This window comes from Triticum aestivum, chromosome 6B (assembly GCF_018294505.1).
Source record: "Triticum aestivum cultivar Chinese Spring chromosome 6B, IWGSC CS RefSeq v2.1, whole genome shotgun sequence".
In the NCBI taxonomy this organism is placed as follows: domain Eukaryota; kingdom Viridiplantae; phylum Streptophyta; class Magnoliopsida; order Poales; family Poaceae; genus Triticum; species Triticum aestivum.
Window position 1 is genome coordinate 484,973,453 of NC_057810.1, and position 22,792 is coordinate 484,996,244.

At 47.0% G+C, this 22,792-nt stretch overlaps 1 protein-coding gene across 1 annotated transcript; it reads left to right on the plus strand.

The window, feature by feature from the left end:
- Positions 1-14,714: 14,714 nt before the first annotated feature.
- Positions 14,715-17,261, plus strand: LOC123137602 (transcription factor LAF1). Its single transcript, XM_044557419.1, has 3 exons — positions 14,715-14,989; positions 15,252-15,381; positions 16,496-17,261. The coding sequence occupies exons 1-3, from the start codon at positions 14,854-14,856 to the stop codon at positions 17,115-17,117; spliced, it is 888 nt and encodes a 295-aa protein (XP_044413354.1). The 5' UTR covers positions 14,715-14,853; the 3' UTR covers positions 17,118-17,261.
- Positions 17,262-22,792: the final 5,531 nt, after the last annotated feature.

Here is a 22,792-nt window from a genome sequence, read left to right on the forward strand (position 1 = left end):
GGTATCACATTATGGGGGAGTAATATGCTAAGTGCATATTACAAGCCTAGAAAATGTGTACATTTGAGATATTGTCACCTAGAATTGATATTGTAAATTATCTTGTTCCTAGGTGGCATGTTAGCTCTACAAGTTGCAATTTGCTTTTTGTTTGGAGTGAATATGATGTCAGATATCCTTGCTATCTATCACCGGGAATTATTTCCAAATACTCCTTGTCTTTTGACAATTGGTAATCACTTATGTGTGATAGAATTTAATTGATCATCTTTACATTGGCTTTTGTTTATTTGCCTTTTTCTCTTGCCAAGGTTTGTGTCAACTCCCGTTGTCTTCCCTACCACTTGTGGATCTTGTTTATTTCTTGTTCTTGTCTAGTGTTTTCTAGATATAGTGAAAGTGGTGATCCCACCTTGTGCATTTTGTATTCAAATGCAAATCCTATATAATGCACAATTCGTGGGGGAGCTATCCTATTTTCTTTAGAACACTCTTCTTGTGATCCTTATCAAGTGTGTTTTGGTGGAAGGCAAGCCATTTCTTTTTGGTACTTTGTGCCATCATGAAACTTTGTTGAGAGCCTGGTTTGTTTGGAACCATCCTCTTTTGGGAGTTTGACATCTTTAGTTTAGTGTGTATCAATGGATATCTCATTCCTTGATGTATCTTTAATGATATCTTCCAAGTGATGATTTCTCGATTTGGTATCCTTTTCACTTGGCATTTCTTTGTTTTTGGTTTCGGGTTTTGAAAGTCTTGAGCATGCATGTTTACTTCATGTATTTCATTTGGCATGCTTTCTTTCTTTGACTCAATATATAGGGGAAACTCCACCTAGTCTCAATTTGGATGAGATGTGCATGAAATTCATTTTCATATCTATATGCACATATTTATGTGAAGTTTGTCCTATGTATTGGTGTTTCTAACTATTTGGTCGCGATGAGTTTGGGTACCCTTTAGTTTGTGTTGTTCTTCTAGGAACATTTGGAGATGCATTGGATGCTCGGCTCACTCACAAGGAAGGTGTTGTCACCATGTGCATATTGGAGTCAAGCTAGGATGATCAATGAACTACTATCTACCTTCAATTGGTATCTACTACATCCTTCCAATGATATCTCGGTAACAAGTATCTATTCATGCTTTCCCCTCTTGCATTCAACCTTGTGTAGGTTGTATCTTGGCATGATATTCATTTCATATCTTGTGATACTTGTTCCTTTCTCAAAGCATCCCAACGATGATATCTGTTGCTAGTTGTGATGCCCTTGATGGATGTGTGTGTGGACTTCATTTATATACAATAAGACCATATCTAGCCAAGTGCTATGCTTTCAAGCAAATATCTTATTGGTATATTTATGACTTCCTTGTGGATATCTTGTTCCTTCGTGTTGTAACTATTTCGGGTGTACATCCTTCGTTGTAGATTTATATATCATCATGATTTCGTCTACATAGAACCTTATACACTTGAGAGAAATTACATCTCTAGTTGATATCCTTTCTTTCACGTCCACCTTGTCTTTCTTATGTTATTTCTTTGGTGGCTCCGTGAAAGCTTGTGCCTTGAGTGTGTGTCCTCTATCGTTGCATCTTGATGCACTCTTGTGTGGTGAAGGTTATTTTCCTCTTGCTTATGTTTACGAGGTTTTTGCCATCTTAATTGGTATCCCTCGTCTTGATGAGCCTCCCCTCGTCTATCTTCACCACGGGTTATCACAAGCATAGGTTCTCTTTTGCTTATTAGTAAGCTTGTGAACCCTTTTGCCAGTTGTGTGTGGGAATGATAGGCCTTGCACCGTGTGCCTCATTCTTTCAAGACTATGTTGATGCTTTATGCTCATCCTAATTTTAGTCTTCTCAAGTGCTTCGCCATGACTCACACACATCATTTTGGTTGAGCCTATTCTTAAGTTGCCTCTTTTACATGTTGCTCAACCATGTGCTTGTTGCAAGCGCTAGGCTTTGTTTCCTATAGGCTCACTTGCACTGGATGTAAGTTTCTATTGATTTTGGGGGAGCTATGACCCTATTTTGTGCACTTTGTATTCAAATACAAAAATTCTTATGTGTGCACAAATCATGGGGAGCTTCTCCAGTTTCTTTAGAACACTCCTTCGCTCATATCATTTATTCATTCATGTGGCATGTAGGATCATTGGTCTAGTTGGCTCAAATGATATTCGTTGATTGCTTGCTTCAATTGGTATCTTTTGATTGCTTGATTGCTTGTTTCTCTCTTTCTTATGTCTTTGTGGCATATCTTTCTTTTGTGAACTTTGGGCCTAAATATAGTTTGTTTTCCTCCTAGTATTTATCGTCAAACTTGTGTATTGCATTCCACTCTCTTGTTGAGAAATACACAATTTATGGAGGACCACAATTTATATTGCCTTCTTAGATTTTCGCCCATTTTGGCAATCGATGCCAATGGGGGAGAAGTTTCGGAGAGTTTTGTGGAGAAGTTTAGAGAGTTATCTCTTCTTGCTTTGGTTTTGTTCCTTAGCATTTGCATCTCATTCGCATGCACTATTGGTTGTTGCATTGCATGGTGATGCATAATTCCTTATATAAACTCTCTTGAAAGTGATTGTCATCAATTACCAAAATGGGGGAGATTGAAAGAACATGCGGTGCCCCCATGTTTGGTTTTGGTAATTGATGACAATCTCTATGGACTAATGGTTGTCTTGAGTTATATTTAAAGGATTTGTCCATAGGCTTTTCTTGAAGTCCATGTGTTGGTTTCAAGGAGTTTATGAGTTGACCAAGGTGCTATTAAGGAATTATCCAAAGATTGGTCATGCGAGTGTTGAGCTTATTGCAATCATGTCTTGAAGAAGAAGGTTGTGTGATCATTCATGTTTACCTTCAATACATCATCCAAATGAAGAGTAGAAGATTCAAGGTTTATCAAGACTAAGTCAATAGTGAATCAAGTTGATCAACTCACAAAGCGTAGAAGATGTACCGAGAGGGATCAAGTGATCCCATGGTATGGTAAGCATTGTCCATTGCACTTTGTGTACTAACCCATGGTCTACATGAGAGTTATATGTGGGGTTAGGTACGTATCCATGGGCTTGCATCAAGAGGAAGATATCATACAACCCATGGAAAGGATGACATCAAGTGGTGATCGTCATCAAGATTGCCGTGTGCAAGTTCAAGTGGAGCATCACGAAGAGATCAAGTGCTTGAATCTTGCCATCCATTGTGGTGTCAATGGACTTGTGAAGATGAGACGAAGAGTAGCTCACCCATAGTGGACTATGGGGCGAGCAATCATCTAGTCTTCATCGAGCCAACACAATCAAGAAAGGTGGTCCAACTTGAGGGAGTCAAGATCGTCATCATCTATATCAAGTGGACCATGTGCAAGGCAAAGGTTTTCCCTTGATAGGTTTTCTATTTTACGGGTCTCATGGTGGTAGTTAGGAGACCGGGTTATAGGATCGTTTGTCGTACTATCAAGGGGGGCTCTCAAGTTGGTAGCTTGATCGTATCGTTAGTAGAGATCTCAAACCATTGCATCCTTGCATATTTTTTCTTGGTTCTTGTATGGTTCTCTATATGAGTCTTAGAGCTTATGGTCATCTTGATGACAAGCTTGAGTTCATCGAAAACGGAGTTCGCATGCATCTTCTATGATGTTTTCGGTGTTGGAGGTTTTACCGGTCTTATCCGAGGAAGGGTTCTCACGATTTTCTTATGGGCCTTTTCTAATTTGCTTCTTATTGATATTTCTTTCAATATTGTGTTAGCCCTTGTCGCTAGCTTTCCAACAAACTTGGTTTCGTTGAATTCGGAGTCCGTTTGCAGAAGTTGTGTCAGTTTTGGTGTTCTGAAAAGGCTGCAGCGGTACTACCGCGGACAGGAGCGGAAGTAATTTTTTACTACCGCTCTTGGGAGCGGTACTACCACGGCTACTTCCGTGGCTACTTCCGCTCGGGACCAAAAACTCGTATTTTCTCTCTCGTTGGGCTGTTTTGACCGTGCTAATCGGTAGTACCGCTCCTCCAAGCGGTAGTACCGCTTGTGCACGACCTGAGCACATAACGGTTGGATTCAGGAGGTCCTATAAAAGGGGGTCTTCTTCCCCAATGACCCAATTCCCTTGAGCTCGTGTTCTTCCCCCATTGTTGACCTTCTTCGAGCTTGCTAACTCTCAATCCCTCCATGGATTCTTGCTAGTTTTTGATGGAAAAGAGAGAGGAGATCTAGATCCACATTTCCACCAATCACTTTTTCTCCTCTATGTGAGGGGAACCCCTTGTATCTAGATCTTGGAGTTCTTGGTGTTCTCCTTCTTGTTCTTCCTCTCATCTTCCTCCCTAGCATTAGTTGCTTCGGTGGAATTTGAGAGAGAAGGACTTGGGCACTCCGTGTGCCCTTGCCATTGCATTTGGTGCATCGGTTTGAGTTCTCCACGGTGATACGTGGAAGTGCAGTTTGAGAAGCTTATTACTCTTGGGTGTTCGGGCACCCTAGAGCTTGTTCCTCTTGGGTGCCTTGGCGCCCTAGACGGTTGGTGGTGTTCGGAGCTCAATCATTGTGGTGTAAAGCTCCTAGCAAGCATCGGGGTCTCCAATTAGGTTGTGGAGATCGCCCCGAACAATTTGACGGGTACCGGTGACCGCCCTAAGGGCTGCCAAAGTGTACGGGTTCGGTGACCGCTTCCAAGGGTCACCATTTGTACGGGTTCGGTGACCGCCCTCAAGGGTCCCTTAGTGGAATCACGTCATCTTGCATTGTGCGAGGGCGTGAGGATATTACGGTGGCCCTAGTGGCTTCTTGGGGAGCATTGTGCCTCCACACCGCTCCAAACGGAGATTAGCATCCGCAAGGGTGTGAACTTCGGGATACATCGTCGTCTCCGCGTGCCTCGGTTATCTCTTACCCAAGCCCTTTACTTATGCACTTTACTTTGTGATAGCCATATTGTTCTTTGTCATATATCTTGCTATCACATAGTTGCTTATCTTGCTTAGCATAAGTTGTTGGTGCACATAAGTGAGCCTAGTTGTTTTAGGTTTTGTGCTTGACAAATTAACCGTTAGGTTTATTCCGCATTTGTTCAAGCCTAAACCGTAATTATTTTAAAGCGCCTATTCACGACCCCCCTCTAGGCGACATCGTCGATCTTTCACTCATACGTCTACAACGTATCTATAATTTTTTGATTGTTGCATGTTATTATATTGTCAATTTTATATGCTTTATATGCAATTTGATATTATTTTTATGGACTAACATATTAACTTAGTGTCCAATATCGGTTTCTGATTTTTTGCTTGTTTCATTGTTTCGTAGAAAAGCATACCAAACGGAACCCAAACATGATGAAATTTTATGATGGTTTTTTCTGGAACAGAAGAGACCCTAGAAGCTTCGGGGATGCACCAACAACATTTGAGGGAGCAACAAGCTCGGAGGGCGCGCGGGGGGGGGGGGGGGGTCGTGTGAGCTTGTGACTCCCATGTGGGTCCGTCTAACCTAATTCCAGCGTTATAAATTCCCTGAAGTCTAGAAAGCACCGGAGCGAGATCCGAAGCAATTATTCCATCGACGGAAGCCTCTCTTCTTCCGCGATCCCATCTGGAGGCCTCCGCCGGTACTCTGCCGGAGGGGGAAACCACTGGGGAGACAATCTTCATCGACCTTGCTGCCTCCACCATGATGATGATGGCATGATAAATCATCATAACTATGTGTTGTTCTACCAATTGCCCAAAAGTAATTTGTTTATGCACCGTACTATGCTCATGAGAGAGATGCCTCTAGCGAAACTATGGATCCCGGGTCCATTCACTTTATATGTACGAAAACCCTAAAATATATACCTTGCTGCAATTTATTTACTTTTATTTTCCTTTTTATCTTATCTATCTGTCACTACCTGATTAATCCTTGCAATTGGCAAGAACAAGGGGATTGACAACCCCCTTGCTGTCGTTGGGTGCAAGCATTTGTTTGTGTGTGTAGGTATCATTTATCTTGTCTGAGTGGCATCTCCTATTGGTTTGATAAACCTTGGTTCTTAACTGAGTGAAATACATTTTGCTACTATACCACTTCACCCTTCCTCTTTGGGGAATCCCAAAACTTATCATAAGTAGAAGACACTCAACTTTTGTACGTTTTACATATCTGTGGGTATTGTGCTTCGTAGGATTTCCAAAAAGAAAACGATTTTGCCTGTCCAACTAACCGAGTCTTGCACTAGTTGCCCATGGGACGTTGGATCCCTCGTGATCCAAAGCACCTCTTTGCGCCATGTCCTCCCTGAAACCAACCAGGTGCTTCTAGGTGCGTCCTTCTTGGGATTTGCTGCAACTATTCACGAGGGGTTGGCGTCCATTTCACAATCAAGGAAAGATAGGAGCGGGGAGACAACTTTTGGTGTTCAGAGGGTGACGGATTCGGTGGCGGCGGCTGGAGCTTAGGAGTGGTATTCCCGTGAGGGAGCTTGGTTGTCTGGCGATTAATGACTCCTCCGAAGGTAAGCTGCCCGCCCCCTGTGTTTTCCCTTGTCCTTTTTTCTCCCACAATGTCACTCTTGTGGTGGGAGTCGCCATGGGAGGTCATCGGTGTTCCTGGCAAGAGTTTTGGCATAGGGTAGACGATGGTTCTGGGCTAGGCTCCTGTTGAAAATATGCCTTAGAGGCAATAATAAAGTGGTTATTAATTATATTTCCTTAATCATGATAAAGGTTTATTATTCATGCCATAATTCTATTGATCGGATACTGAAATACATGTGTGAATACAAAAACAAATACCAAGTCCCTAGTAAGCCTCTACTAGACTAGCTCGTTGATCAAAGGATGGTTAAAGTTTCCTGACCATAGACATGAGCTGTAACTTGATAACGGGATCACGCCATTAGGAGAATGATTTGATGGACAAGACCCATCCGTTAGCATAGCATATTGCCCCGCAGGACCTCTTCCAAGGCACCAAGCCGCCACTGGTGCCTGCTGCACCGGTGCACCGTTCGTCCGCCCCTCCCAAGACCCGGGCCGCGCCACCCCCCGTGCGTCACAGCGCACGGCAGGCAGCCAACCCGTCGTCCGTGCCAGTCGCGCAGCGGGGAACTCTCAGGCTAGTGCGTGAGCTGGGCCTGCTGGGTCCGAAGGAGAAGATGAACGCCAAGGCAGCCGAGAAGCTTCTGCGCAAATTTGACGAGCCGCTCACCGACGACGACATCGCCTGCATCACCAAGCTCACCTGCCTCAGCAACGAGGCGTTGCGCGTTGCTACCGCCATGGCCGGACCTGATGGAGCTGCCGATGAGGCTGTAGTGTGATCATATTAGTTTCTTCTTCTGCTAGTAGCCTCCAAAGGCGCTCGGACTGAAGCGGGGTTGAGTTAGGTCTTGCTGTTGTTCTAGTCAGGTTAGCAGATAGGTGTAGCTGGTGCTGGTGCAGTTTGGGGCCTATTGGAGGGCATCAGCATCCCCTGGAGCGTGGTCATGTGTGTTTGTTATCATCCCTGATCTCCTGTTCAATCAATAGTAATTGTAGCCGTTGGAGTATGACTTGGTTTCCATATGGATGACAACCAATGCCCCATTCTTAGCTGGAACGTGCGAGGGCTGAACATGCCAGCCAAGCGCGATGCTGTGTGCAAAGCTGCTGCATCGCATTGACCACGATCCTTTGTCTTCAAGAAACCAAGATCGACGTTTGGTCGCCAGCCCTAGTTAAGGATATAGGAGGAACGAGACTCGTCGACTGCATAATTCTCCCTACGATAGGAACCAAGGGAGGGGTGGCAATTCTGTGGGATAATCAGATCGTCTCTTTCGTTTCCCATGCCGTTGGCAAGTTCGCCATCACTGCTAAAGTTACTGTCCTACGCTCGGCTTCCACGTTTTGGCTAACTACGGTCTACGGGCCGGCGGACGAGGCTAGGAAAGATCAATTTTTGCTAGAGCTAGCTCGATCTGCACCGCCCTCGAGTGAGCCCTAGCTGCTTACAGGTGATTTCAACATCATCTATGAGGCTAGGGATAAAAATAACTTCAACCTAAATCGGCGCATCATGGGTAGGTTTAGAGCTGTGATCGACTCGGCTAGCCTGCGGGAGATCAAGTGCAAGAATAGACGTTTCACCTGGAGTAACAAATGACAAAATCCCACTTTGGTTAGCATAGATAAATTCTTCTGTAATGTCATCTGGGTGCTGCTCTTCCCCACCTATGGGCTGCTGGCCTCTGCCACGGCATGCTCCGACCACTGCCTGCTGATCCTAGCGCCGTGCGACGCCCCAAAGCATCGTTCACGTTTCCGTTTTGAGTCCTTTTGGCCGAAATTCCCACACTTCCATGCCACAGTCGAGCGGGCTTGGAACCATCCAGTTCAGCAATGATGTGCTTTCTCAGGACTGCAAACCAAGCTGAGCAGAACCACCCGTGATCTGAAGATTTGGAGCAAATCTCTTTTCAGTGATGCAAAGCTATAGTTCCACATCGCTAGCGAGGTTATACCGCGTCTAGAGGTAGCTCAAGAGACAAGAACCCTATCAACTGCCGAGTTCACCCTTCGTAGACTACTCAAGATGAGATTGGTAGGGCTGGCGGCCATCGAAAGAGCAAGAAGAAGGCATGCTTCCCAGGTGCTCTAGCTGCGTGTGGGAGATGCCAGCACCAAGTTCTTTCATGCCAAGTGTTGTTCCAGAAGGCACAAAAACTTCATCCACTCCATCCAGAGCGATGACAGAGTTGCAATAACCCATGCTAATAAAGCCCAAGTCATTCATGATCATTTTAGCAAGGCTATGGCAGCTGACACAGGCCGGAGTGTCATGCTCAACTGGAGCTTGCTGCGGCTTCCGAGAGTTCAAGCGGCTGGACTGGAAAATCCCTTCACTGAAGAGGAAGTTTGGGCAGCAATTTTGCAGTCGCCGGCAGAAAAAGCTCCAGGGCCTGACGGCTTCATTGGCAGTTTTTACAGGGCCTGTTGGCCGATCATCAGGGCCGACATCATGGCTGCTTTCCACCGCTTCTACAACCTCGCGCGGGGGGGGGGGGGTAATTTAGCTGCCCTGAACACCATGTTTGTGGCGTTGTTGCCAAAGAAAGATGGTGTTGTGAGAATGAATGATTTTCGACCGATTAGCCTGATTCACTCCTTCGCGAAGTTTGTCACCAAGGTTCTGTCAATTAGGCTGGCAAGAGTGATCCACGCTATTGTGTCACCGGCGCAATCAGCTTTCATGAAGACAAGGTGCATCCAGGATAGTTTTTTGTATGTGCAAAATGGTGTCTGAGCGCTGCACAGAAGCAAAACGCCTGCGCTTCTGCTGAAGATGGATATCTCTAAGGCCTTTGACAGTGTTTCCTAGGATTATCTTCTGGAACTGTTGCAAGAGCTGGGTTTCAGCGCTCGATGGAGGGACTGGGTTGCATGGCTGCTTTCAACGTCGAGTTCAGAATTCCTCCTCAACGGAACGACAGGGAGCAGAATTAACACATGAAAGGGCTCCGTCAGGGCGACCCGCTGTCACCACTGCTATTTATCCTTGCAATTGACCCGTTGCAGCGTCTGATCAATGAGGCGATCATGCAGCAGATGATTCAACCGCTGCCTAGGAGAGAGCTCAAGCTCAGGGTCAGCCTCTACGCGGATGATGCCGTGATCTTCATAAATCCGTACAAGGCTGAGATGGATGCACTAGTCACTATTCTGAACATGTTTGGAGAGGCCACGGGACTGAGGATCAACCGGCAGAAGTCCACTGCAACTCTGATCCATTGCGAAATGGTCGACATTCAGCAGGTGGGGGCATTGTGGCCACTTTTCCACTGAAGTACCTGGGGCTGCCGCTTACTCTCACAAGAACCAGGCTCGTGCACCTCCAGTTCGTCCTTGATCGGATCAGAGCAAGGCTAGCAGGTTGGAAAGGCAAGCTCATGACTATTGCGGGTAGGCAGGTTCTAGTTCGAGCAGTCTTAAGTGCAATCCCTACTTTCGCTATGACCGTGCTCCGTATGCCGAAAAAATTCTTCAAGGAGATTGACAAAGTGAGGCGGCGTTTTCTCTGGGCACAAGAGGAGGAGTTGTCCGGGGGCAAGTGTAAGGTGAGTTGGTCCAAGGTGTGCTCTCCGCTGGACAAGGGTGGGCTCGTGGTCCTCGATCTCGAGCGCTTCGGCAGAGCTCTCCGCCAAAGGTGGCTGTGGTTGACATGGAAACACCCGGAGAGGCCATGGGCGAGCATGGAAGTGTCGTGCTCGGACGCGGACAAGGCGTTCTTCAGCGCGGCAACATCAGTCAGAATTGGCAATGGCCGGACAGCTAGTTTCTGGTCCTGCTCCTGGCTGCCAATGGGCACGCTCAAGGTGTTGTTTCCAACTCTTTACCAGCACTCATGGAGGAAAAATAGGACTATGGCCGACGCCCTGCATGAGGATCGCTGGATCCTGGACCTGGCGCATGGACAGACTGAGCTGGTGGTGCAAGACTGTGTACGGTTGGCAAGGCTGCTGCGAACTGCTTCGATCACCCTCAATCCAGAAGCCGCCGACGAAATCAGATGGAACTTGGAGGCCAGCGGCTGCTACACGGCCTCGTCCGTATATCGAGCTCAGTTTCAAACAAACCACGGCTCCGTTTTCCCACAGCTCATACAGTAGACATGGGCGCCAGGGAAGCTGAAGGTTTTATACTGGCTTATGATGCTGAATAGGCAAAGGTGCAATGACCGATTGCAGCGACGGGGATGGCCCAACTCCTACTTCTGCCAATTCTATCTCAGAAGCCTCGAGACTGTTGACCACATTTTCTGGCCATGCCCGTTCACAGCAACGATCTGGAACAGCTTGTCGAGATGGGTGGGTTGTGAGGCTCCGAGGCCGCAGCCTGGAAGCGACGCCGTTGCCGCGACTGATCGGGTGTCGAAGATTGTGGTGAACACAAAGCCAGAGTTCAGGAAGGGCCTCAAATCAGTGGCGATATTGGCTCTGTGGGAGATCTGGTTGCACCGCAACAGCTGCACTTTTAGAGGAAAGGAATCCTCGGCGAGGGTGGTGCTACAAGCGATCAAGACAGGTATCGAGCTCTGGCGCCAAGCCGGGGCATCCTGCCTAATGCACCCGTTCACTCTACCTCCATAAGGAATAGGCTGATTTGTTTTATTAGCTCCATTTTGTAGCCCTAGTCTCCTCTTTTTCTTTTATCCTTTTTGATCTGCGGATCAACTCCATCTCATTGTTTTTCTCCACCTGCTCCCTGCTATGATCAACATGAAAAGCCAACATTCCAAGCTGGGTCTTTAAAAAAACTCTGTGTTTGTGCTTCGCCTCTATAGCCTTCAGATAGCATTCGAGGCCGGACATGCATGCATACATTGGGTAACGACTACTAGATTTCATTGTCGTGCATCCATCAGGCACAAGGATCGTGCATGAAGCAGTTTCGATTGGGTCTATGGCAACTCTCGTAGAGTTGGTCTTTGGGCATCTCGAATACGGACCCTCAAACTGTCCGCATACGTTTGGACCATGCAGTCCGGACATGTTGTGCTATCCAACGCGGATTTGTATTGGTCCGCTCGACGGTTTGGATGCACTTTCTCCCGCGAAGTGGAGACAAAGTGGCGGAAGGGGAGTTGCGGGAGTCCGGACAGCAGCCATGTAGGACTCCGACATCTAATGCCACTACATCCCCCCTTCCGATCCCATTTGCTTCCAATTCGCCCCTTCTCCCCCTTGCTTTGCATCTGCACCCTCCACTTTCGCCGTCGCCGATGTACCTCTCCGGCCGCCATAGAGGCATTGCGGACGTCTGCAACCGGCACCGACGGGCTCGTCTTTTATGACACTGTTGTCCATCCTGGAGCCGTTTGTACACAGGTACACTCTGCCCCCTGTCGACAATCTCCATGGAGGACACCATGCCCAACAAGTGTTAGGTCAAATGCCATTTAGCTTAATTTCAGATGTCATGTGTTTTTTCAGAGTATGAAAGATGGAGGGGTACTCGACCATGGAGGATGAGCTGTTGTGCGATGCGTGGTTGGCTGTATCCGTGGATTTCGTAGGCAGGAGCAGAAGAGGGACCTTCTAGCAGCAAGTGCATGAATGGTTTCACGCGTGAATGCACATTGCGCCCTACGACATGCACATCTCTTTATCGTGTCGCCGGTACGCCATCCAGACCACCGTCACCAAATTTTTTCACGTGGTTGGTCAGCTGAAAGCAAGGGGCCATTGTGCGTGGCAGTGGAGATCATAAGTTCTGTTTGTTCTTGCTCAACTTGTTTAAATCATTCATTCACTCAATGTTGCTCTACACCTTGTCTAGCATGTACGTGCTGCCGTGATATACCACAGGACAGAGAGACGATCATTTGCGTACACACGCTGTTGGATGAAGCTGAATGAGCAGTATGTGTAGAACGACATGATTCGTTCATGAAAAACTTGTTGGACATCCGTTAATCTCGTCGAATTTGAAACATTGTTGTACTATACTTATTTGCATGCTAGATTTGTGCTATTTTTCATCTGAACTTTGAGTTTGAATGAATTTGGTCTGTTTAGTTGAAACCATGCTTGAGATGTATGCGGACATCGTTCGATGGCCGTTTTCACTTGTCGGCGGACTGATAAGAAAGAAAATTTACGGGTTGATGTTGGAGATGCCCTTACCTCACAATGCAATATCCACAAGAATCTTCCTTGGAGTGCGGTATGGAGAAAAGAAAATGAGAAGGGCGTTATCAAGGGGTTCCATCAAAGGCGAAAAAGCTAATGCATGGCGGGACCACGCTACCATGACAGTGCACACTACATCATCGTCATGGCACGGCTTCTCATTTTCCCTGTCGTGCCGCATGCACGGTTTATAAAATTGTGACTACACCCGTTGGAATCAATCATCTGAAGCTTTCTTCCGCCTCGTGCCTAGACGTGCATGGTCACGTCGCAACGCACACGATGACACGAGGCATGCAGCTTAGTGCAGCCCCCCTAAACCGCCCGTCTAATTAATTTCGAGTTTGGTGAGGCCCAGCCACATGCACATACGTCCGTCACCCCAGTTAACCATTCCATACGTAGACATCGACTGTTAGCGCCTCTGTTGGGAGACTAAGACAAGTTAGTCACCGATTGTTAACCATTGATAAGAACTGGTCTCGTGACTAGTAGTATACTGCATGCATGCACGTCTGCCGGGTCGAATTTCTCGTCCCTGTTCGACCAGCTGGGCTGGGCAGCCCCCATGCCCGACGACGGGCGAGGCGATGGCCACGTACGCCGCGCGCCGATTTCCCCCGAGATATGCATATGCCGCTGGCCGCCGATCGATCGAGGAGATAACCTTTCCCTGACAGCCAGGCACCACCTCTGCTCCGGGGCTAGCTACGGACAAACCGGGACGTCAAACACGCAGGGATCAAATGACAAGGCCACCGGTTGCATATATGCCAGCCATCTGACGACGTCCGTTCCCACTGACCGCCCGCGGCCGCGTCGTCGGTGCCCCGGAGGAGCGCCGCATGCGGCGAGGGCGCGTGGAAAACGCTGGAAGCCCCCGACGCTTTCGCCTTTTGCGGTGCCGGTGCATGCGGTGCGCGCGCGCGGGCACGGACGGGACGGACCGACGCGCGCACGCACGCGGCCGTGCATGCTATTGCTGCGTCGTCTCGTCGGTTAAGCTAGCCAACCTACACATGGACGAGGGATCCAGTCGGTGCAGTACGAATTTCCGGACACGCTTTGTTGATGGAGGGGCGCTAAATTGGGCGATGACACGCTGGGATCTTCTGGCCGACGGACAGGCAATATGATGGTTCCATTCCGAGACCAACAGTCAAGTTTGACACTTTCAACTCTCATCATGGAGCGTTGATTGTATATAGCAGGGGCTGCAGCTTGTTTCTTCTTTTGGGACTTTCTGCGCGTCTGTGTTGAATGCTCATAGATAGTGCCTGCTCTGCTCTGCTCTGCCCCGCTCCTTCATTCTTGGCTTCTATTACAAGCAAGTCACTCTCTTTCTGCTTCAAAGGAAAAGGGCCAGTCATAAATAGTTTTGCTTTCTAGACCCTTGCTGCACTTTAGAACCAAGCAAGGGGGAAATCCAAAAGCGATACTAATCAATCCAAGTACATCAAATACGTCTTACTGATGTCTTTTTGCTGGCGCGGATGTTACCGTTTGGTATTTGCCAATTACGACCTGATGAGGCGTGTCCTCCATAACAGTTTGAAAAACATACACCAGACAAAAGCAATGGGTTTTTGAAAAGCTGTCACGTCGTCGCAGACGATTTGCCGGTTTTCTCCACTACTTGTACTCTCACCTTACTTATTTTCCACTTCATTGCCGATCGCAGCTGGCCTTGATTTTGATTAATTATCACGCTTCGTGGTCTCTTGGCGTTCTTTAAAACCTCACTCTCTCACGCTCATCTATTTAATATTTCAATAATGTTCGTAACAAATGTAAACCGTGATTTTTCGGAGTAGAAGGCATTAGCCGCCCTTAAGTCATTATATCACAATATTTTTTCTCGGGCGGCAATTGCACTAGATTATGATATAGTATGATTCCTATTGTTTACAGTTTTTTCTTTCTAATATAACATCAGTACATTAATACCAGTAATCGCAAAATTGAGCTAGTGGTGATGATAACACGTACTAATTTTTTATTTCCCAAACGACACAAAACACCCCCTTTCCATGGCTATAAAACTCCCACCTACTGCTCCCCTCTGGAAACGCCAGAACGCTCCTCCATCCCAACCAAGGCTTGAACCCGAAGCCTCTGCCACCGCTGCTGCGTCCTGTACACCTCTCCGAGGTTTCGTGCCGCGTCGGTCGTCCGCCTGCAAGCAAGCAATGGGGTGTAAGGCGTGCGACAAGCCCAGACCGAGCTACCGGAAGGGGCTGTGGTCGCCGGAGGAGGACCAGAAGCTCCGCGATTACATTCTCCGGCACGGCCACGGCTGCTGGAGCGCGCTTCCCGCCAAAGCCGGTAAGGCCGACCACCGCTCTCGTATCCGCATTTCTACGAGCACGAAAAGGGGCATAATTGAGGAGAATTCGGTGCGTTGGGTCGATGATCGGGTGCTCCGGCACCGGTAATCGGCGCCCCTCGGCTGAATTTCGTTCTGTCTCCGGCCAGCTCGTCCGAATTGGCCTCGATTTGTTCGTGGCAGTAGTTAGTTTTATCTGTCCGAAAAGAGAAATGCACATTGGCTGGCTGGTTCTGACCATGACCGAAATTCTCCGCACAGGACTCCAGCGGAACGGCAAGAGCTGCAGGCTGCGGTGGATCAACTACCTGCGGCCGGGGCTGAAGCACGGCATGTTCTCGCCGGAGGAGGAGGAGACGGTGATGAGCCTCCACGCCGCCCTCGGCAACAAGTAAGCAGCCCAGCACACACTATTTACTTACTTACTCTCTGTACTGTACTGTACGCAAATGATTGAGACGATCGATCGAAAGACACTTCTCCACGTTGTCTGTCTAGATGCCGCTGCCATGTTTTCCTTTTAGGTTTCCCCCCGCACACACTAGGCAGGTAGCACTCCTACTGTAGCCCACCGTTTGGAGGTGAAAGGTACCAGTGTAATTGTCCATGCTCGGCGGCGCTGAGCTGGCGGCAATCCCGTTCTAGAACACGTTAATTCGAGTGAATGAAGGAAGGAAAGAAAAGAGGGAACGGAAAAGGGCGACCGGTGATGGTAGCCACCCAGACCTTTTCCGTAGTGGAGTTGATGCTGACGCTCACGCTCCATGGACGCTCCAAATCCACGAGATTTTTCCCTCTGTCTGCTGGGTGCACATTGTGATGATTGCAACTGCTTTTCGCTCCGATTATTAGCTTGTTAGTATAAAATATTGTGGGCTTGGACGGACGGACGCTAAATGGCATACAGTACAGTTGCGTCCTAGCGCAAGTTTGCCCAAAATCATTATCTATCTATCTTGGAAAGGAAAAAACATTCTGAGTTTCTCTCTGGTATATCCTCTGGCAGTTGCTGCAGAGAACACCGCCGGCCCTGTTGATTTTAGCTGTACAGTAGAGCGGCGAGAACATGGCGTCGACTATTTGGACCAATCCGCGCTCACTTGCGAGTTAATGGAAACAGCTGCCTTGACAATCCCAACTGGCACGTAGTGTGGTCTCGCGAGGAGATTAGATTCTTTATTGGGCCTTGCAATTATGTCCCCCGAAAAATATCCAAGGATGATCGGTGGTCCACATGAATGAATAGACTACGTACACCACGCTCGTCCCTCTCACCCAAGTGACACATTTTGTTTTGTTTATAGTAATACCCGAGCCACAAAAGGAGAAAAGAACGAGAAACTTAATAAAGGACGAAAGAAACGTCAAGTTGGCAATGCAAAAGCTGAAATCATTTTCCCACTAAGTGAACCCCGCCGACCGACAGAAACCAAAACCAAAGTTAAGTGAACCGCAAGTAACTCGGGCCCGCTGGCTTAATTATTGACGCGAAACTTGTACCGCAGGTGGTCGAGGATCGCACGGCATTTACCGGGCAGGACCGACAACGAAGTGAAGAACTACTGGAACTCGTACCTCAAGAAGAGGGTCGAGGGTGGCAAGGAGGCCCCCAACTCGCCCAACCGGCACGCGGCGAGCTCAGCCGCGGAGTCGGACGGGTCCCAGAGCCAGAGCACAGGGGAAGTCGGTGCGGCGCAGGAACGGGCCGGCCGGCCGTCGAACTCCGGCTCATCGGAGCCGCCGCACGAGTCGTCGTCGGCCGACTCGAGCTGTCTGACCGTGACCGAGCCTCCGGCCTGCAGGGCCCACGCGCCCGTGGCTCCCAAGGTGATGTTCGCAGATTGGCTCAACATGGACTACATCGGTGGCCAGGTGGCGGCGGCGGCACCTGGCCCGGAAGCCGCGGGGGTGGTTGGTGCAGGAGGCGGCGATCATCGTCAGGTGATGAGCCAGGGGTCCGCGCAGGTCGATGGGCCACCCGGCGTGGAGGATCCCCTGCACGGCGGCTTCGGCGACAGCGGCACCTGCTGGGAGTTTCTGGAGCAGTTGGACAGCATGGATCAGATGCAGGCGGGCGGCGGGTTCTGCGACCTGCTCTCCGTGACCGAGTTCTTCGGGCTCAACTAGAGCATCGCCAAGGGAGAAGAAGGAATTATAGAGTTTCTTGAAATTTGTTAGACATTTCGTCAGGTTTAAGGCGCGTTTGTAATGCTGCAGTGTAAATTATGGCCGTATATGTAATGTATGTATAGAGCAATCAGTTTGACAGCATGTATACTGGTGCATGTGCAATGTTGTCCGCTTTGGTTCGGAGAGTAGAGCACCGACAGTAAGATGGAAAGGGGTTCAGGAAGAATGCACATGTTGTTGATTTGATATACTCCTACTAGTTAAGGGTTAATATTATCTTCCCAGATCTCGCTTTAATAGAGCACTGTGAAGGGAAGAGTCAAGCTCTCTTCCACTTTAACAACTGTCAAGGGACCCTTGACCTTTCACGTTTTGGCTTTAAGCTATGCCAGTGATTAGTTTATCTTACAATTATTGAAGCCGGCCCAACTTGTTGTAAGAACTTCATGCATCGACTTTCCTCCGAAAACCATGCATCTTGTTTGTGAGCTGTGACTATTTATATTAGGCTAATGATTCCTTCCGGTCGGTCGGCCAAAGCTTCGGTCTCGCTCGCTCGTGCAGCTCTCTCCCCTACACAAGCCACGTGTTTTATCGGGCCCACTTATTGCTCAAGCTTTCCCCTCGTCCTCCCACGCGCCTGACACCTACCGCCGCTCATTTCACATCCTTTTCCTCTGCTGCCGCATCCCATCGCCCAGCATTTGACCCTGTCGAAGAAGTAGAAACGCAACGAAAACTAAGTCATCACAGAATAAGAATACATGCAAACATGATATGTAAAAGTGAAGAACATGCAATCATACAATCATACACGCATGAAGAATATGAACTAAGGAAATGCAAGATAACGTGATGAAATTCTTTAGTTCAAATTCGTCATAGCATAGATCACAAATTTTTCAGCAGCGAAATAATGTAAGAGAGGGTTGAGGAATCTGTAACCGGGTTGGCTCGGTGAAGACAATGGAATTTTGTAGACTTGTTCCAGTTGTTGCATCAACTGTACGTTTGGTTGAGGTGGCTGAGTCGCAACTCAGAGGACACACAGTCCTCACCATATTCCTCTTGAGCTAAGGCCCGCAGACCTCGCCCAATCACTCGTGGTAAGACTTCAAGGTAGACTTTCAAAACCTTCACAGACTTGTTCACCGGCACACCACAATGACCCTTGGTGTGCTCAGAACTTGACACCTAATTATTTGGAAGACAGTCTTCAAAGCTAATAGACGTCAGATCACACAGATCAATCTTTTCAGTGATGCTCAATCACTTTGGCTCTGGTTTTTCCTCACTTACGATTCTTTCAAAATCGTCAGAGGATGGGTTGCTCTTTTATGGCAAGTGTCAAGTTCTCTCGGAGCAGTCAACCAACAAGTTGTTGTTGTGTGTGTTGGGGGGGGGGGGGGGAGGGGGGAGGGGCTATTTATAGCCGGGGGGCAAACCGACATGAAATGTCATAAATTCTCTTCGTTGGTTCGACCGTTGTCAGGATAAGGATCCACTCAACAGCTGGCACGCGCGCAGCAACTGTCGGAATTTGAACTCTCAAATTCGTCGCGGCACACAATTTCCTCATTTTTAGGTAGAACACACTGGCGAACTCCTAACTCCTCAGCATGACTAAATTCGTCAGCGACCAGATGAACTTTGTCATCGTCGCTAGCAAATGCGTGAGCTGTACTGGAGATTTCCAAAGGCTTCACTAGAAGCGGCTTTTGTGTATGGGTTTGAGCATCACTTTGGAAATGTGAAATATGTTTCACCTAGACCCCCTTTAACAGTATAGTTTTTCCTATGACTTAAAGAAGAAGAAAAGAAACTATGAAAAACAAAGTCTTTAAGATTTAAAGTCTTCACATCAATTTCTTCAAATGACGTACCAATATCGTCATCAAATTCTTGACTTGAAGAAATTCATTTTAGGGGTCATCTTCCATGTGTTAAACCAAATCTTCTGGGACTTTCTCTCTTGTGTAAACTCACAAACACATTAGTTCTTCAACCTATTTGTCTTTCATACTCCAAAACCACTAAGAGGGCACTTGATGCACTTACAATCTCCCCCTTTTTGGTGATTGATGACAAATTGGTTAGGTTTCAAGGGGAGTAAAAATAATTGAAGTGTAAGTATAGAGTTTGAAGAAATTAGTTACAAGGTATTGAGAAACTCCCCCTGAAGATGTGCATATGAGGAATTTGCTTTGGATTGCAAATGCACATAGCAGGTTCGACTTGTGGAGATCTCCCCCTTTATCTTGGAATCCAATTATGCATGATCATAAGATATTCGAGGAATATGAATGCATGATGAAAATTGGTGTTTGACGAGATTGTGCATGCATGAGAAGACATGATTAAGATCGGAGCATGCCCGTCAAATGAAGCAAAAGAGTCAGATAACCAACAGTTATTAAGTTACAACTCATCAAAGAGCACATCCAGAAAAGTTCAGGAGTTGCAACTTAAGAAAAAACAGCCCATATAAAAATCCGCTTGAATACTAACTCAAACTACTCCCCCTTGTTATCAAATGACCAAAAGGTGAGGAATTTGAGAACTAGTGCCCCCGAAGAAAAACATCGTGGTGAGGTCGAGGGAGCGCCAGCGTTCCTGGGGTCGCGCGATGCAGAGGGACCAGCAGCAGTGTCTTCAACAGCTTCATTTTGTCGGTGGAGCGCGATGAAGACTCGGAGCTCAGCATTAGAGGAGGAACTTGAGTTTTCTTGAACTTCTTCCTTCGCAGTTCAGCCCAGTCAAAGTCCATTTGAAAATGTTCAGCAACAAGTTCTTCAGCTGATTTGAGATGTCAAAATGTGGCCCAACTGCGAGCAAATATCTCATGGAGATACTATATGTCCTTGCGGACGATGTTATGCGTCACTGTCATATTTTCTTGAATAGCAATGAATTGAAGCTTAACCCATCGATGATGTTTGTCAAGTTTCTGGTGAAGGCTAATAAGCAACTCATGGTCAGTAATGACACGTGGCAGTTCTGGTGAAGAATATGGCCTTGAAGCTTTTGCTGCAGTATCTTGGCTTGCAGATTCATCAGCCATGGAGCTGGAAATAGGTTGACGAGATTTTCCATCAAGCGGACGAATTCCTTCATCAATAACATTCTTGCCTTTGCCAGGAACTGTTGACAGTGTGCTTTGAGTAATTTCAACTTCAGGCAAATAACTCAAGTGATTCTGAAGATTAGCCTTGTACTGGAATGAAGACTGCGATCTAATGAATCTCACAATCCATGGTGCATATGGCTTCAATTCAAAAGGAGACAGAGCAACAGTGACCAAAGTCCTGCTACTTCTTGAGCTTGCATTGATTTTTCCCTTGAAGAGGAAAGGGTGATGCAACAAAGTAGAGACAAGTATTTCCCTCAGTTAAGAACCAAGGTATCAATCCAGTAGGAGGAACACACAAGTCCCCAATAGATGCACCTGCACAAACTAACAAACACGTGCATGATGACCCACAAGTATAGGGGATCTATCGTGGTCCTTTCGATAAGTAAGAGTGTCGAACCCAACGAGGAGCAGAAGGAAATGATAAGTGGTTTTCAGTAAGATTTTCTCTGCAAGCACTGAAATAGTAGGTGATAGATAGTTTTGTGATAAGATAAATAGTAACGAGCAAAAAGTAAATAAAGTAAATAAAGTGCAGCAAGGTGGCCCAATCCTTTATGTAGCAAAGGCTAAGCCTGGACAAATTCTAATAATGAAGAAGGAGCTCCCGAGGACACATTGGGAATTATCGTCAAGCTAGTTTTCATCACGTTCATAAGATTCGCGTTCGGTACTTTGATAATTTGATATGTGGGTGGACCGGCACTTGGGTACTGCCCTAACATGGACAAGCATCCCACTTATGATTAACCCCTATTGCAAGCATCCGCAACTACAAAAAGGAGTATTAAGGTAAACCTAACCACAACATTAAACATATGGGTCCATATCAACCCCTAACGAAGCAACGCATAAACTAGGGTTTAAGCTTCTGTCACTCTAGCAACCCATCATCTACTTATTACTTCCCTATGCCTTCCTCTAGGCCCAAATAATGGTGAAGTGTCATGTAGTCGACGTTCACATAACACCACTAGAGGAAAGACAACATACATCTCATCAAAATATCGAACGAATACCAAATTCACATGACTACTAATAGCAAGACTTCACCCATGTCCTCAGGAACAAACGTAACTACTCACAAAGCATATTCATGTTCATAATCAGAGGAGTAATAATATGCATAAAGGATCTGAACATATGATCTTCCACCAAGTAAACCAATTAGCATCAACTACAAGGAGTAATCAACACTACTAGCAACCCACAGGTACCAATTTGTGGTTTTGATACAAGATTGGATACAAGAGATGAACTAGGGTTTTGAGAGGAGATGGTGCTGGTGAAGATGTTGATGGAGATTGACCCCCTCCCGATGAGAGGATCGTTGGTGATGACGTTGGTGATGATTTCCCCCTCCCGGAGGGAAGTGTCCCCGGCAGAACAGCTCCGCCAGAGCCCTAGATTGATTCCGCCAAGGTTCCGCCTCGTGGCGGCGGAGTTTCGTCCCGTAAGCTTGCCCACGATTTTTTCCAGGGTAAAAGTGATGATATAGCAGAAGATGGACGCCGGAGGCCCACCAGGGGGCCCAGGAGATAGGGGGCCGCGCCCTACAGGGGGGCGCCCCCTGTCTCCTGGACAGGGTGTGGGCCCCCTGGCCTATTTCTTTCGCTCATAAATTCTTATTAAATCCAAAAGGTTGTTTCGTGGAGTTTCAGGACTTTTGGAGTTGTGCAGAATAGGTTTCCAACGTTTGCTCCTTTTCCAGCCAGAATTCCAGCTGCCGGCATTCCCCCTCTTCATGGTAAACCTTGTAAAATAAGAGAGAATAGCCATAAGTATTGAGATATAATGTGTAATAACAGCCCATAATGCAATAAATATTGATATAAAAGCATGATGCAAAATGGACGTATCAACTCCCCCAAGCTTAGACCTCGCTTGTCCTCAAGCGGAAGCCGAAATCGAAAAATATGTCCACATGTTTAGAGATAGAGGTGTCGATAAAAATAAAATACGGACATGAGGGCATCATGATCATTCTAATAACAGCAACATATATAGATTTTGTCATATGATTTCCTATGCTCAAGTAATAAGCAATTCACAATGTCAAGTATGGTTCAAAAACTTCATTGGGAACTAACAAACTATAATCTCAGTCATTGAAGCAATTGCAATTTATCGTAACATCAGAAAGAGTCAATAATAGAGTTTTTCAACAAGCTCACATACTCAACTATCTCGTAGTCTCCCATAATTGTTAACACTCACGCAATACTTGTGGTTATAGAGTTTCAGCCGGACACTGAGAAAGATAGGGGCTTATTGTGTTGCCTCCCAACGTATTCACCTTTAGGTGATGTCAACAATAATAGCCTATGCCAACTTACATCCAATTGGATATATGTATCATGATCTTTCAAACACGAGGAGCTTGCCAAAGGATAAAATAAAAAGGGAAAGGTGAGGATCACCTTGACTCAAGCATAAAGTAAAAACATAAAGTAAAAGATAGGCCCTTCGCAGAGGGAAGCAGAGGTTGTCATGCGCGTTTAGGGTTGATGCATAAAGTCTTAGTGCAAAAGAACGTCACTTT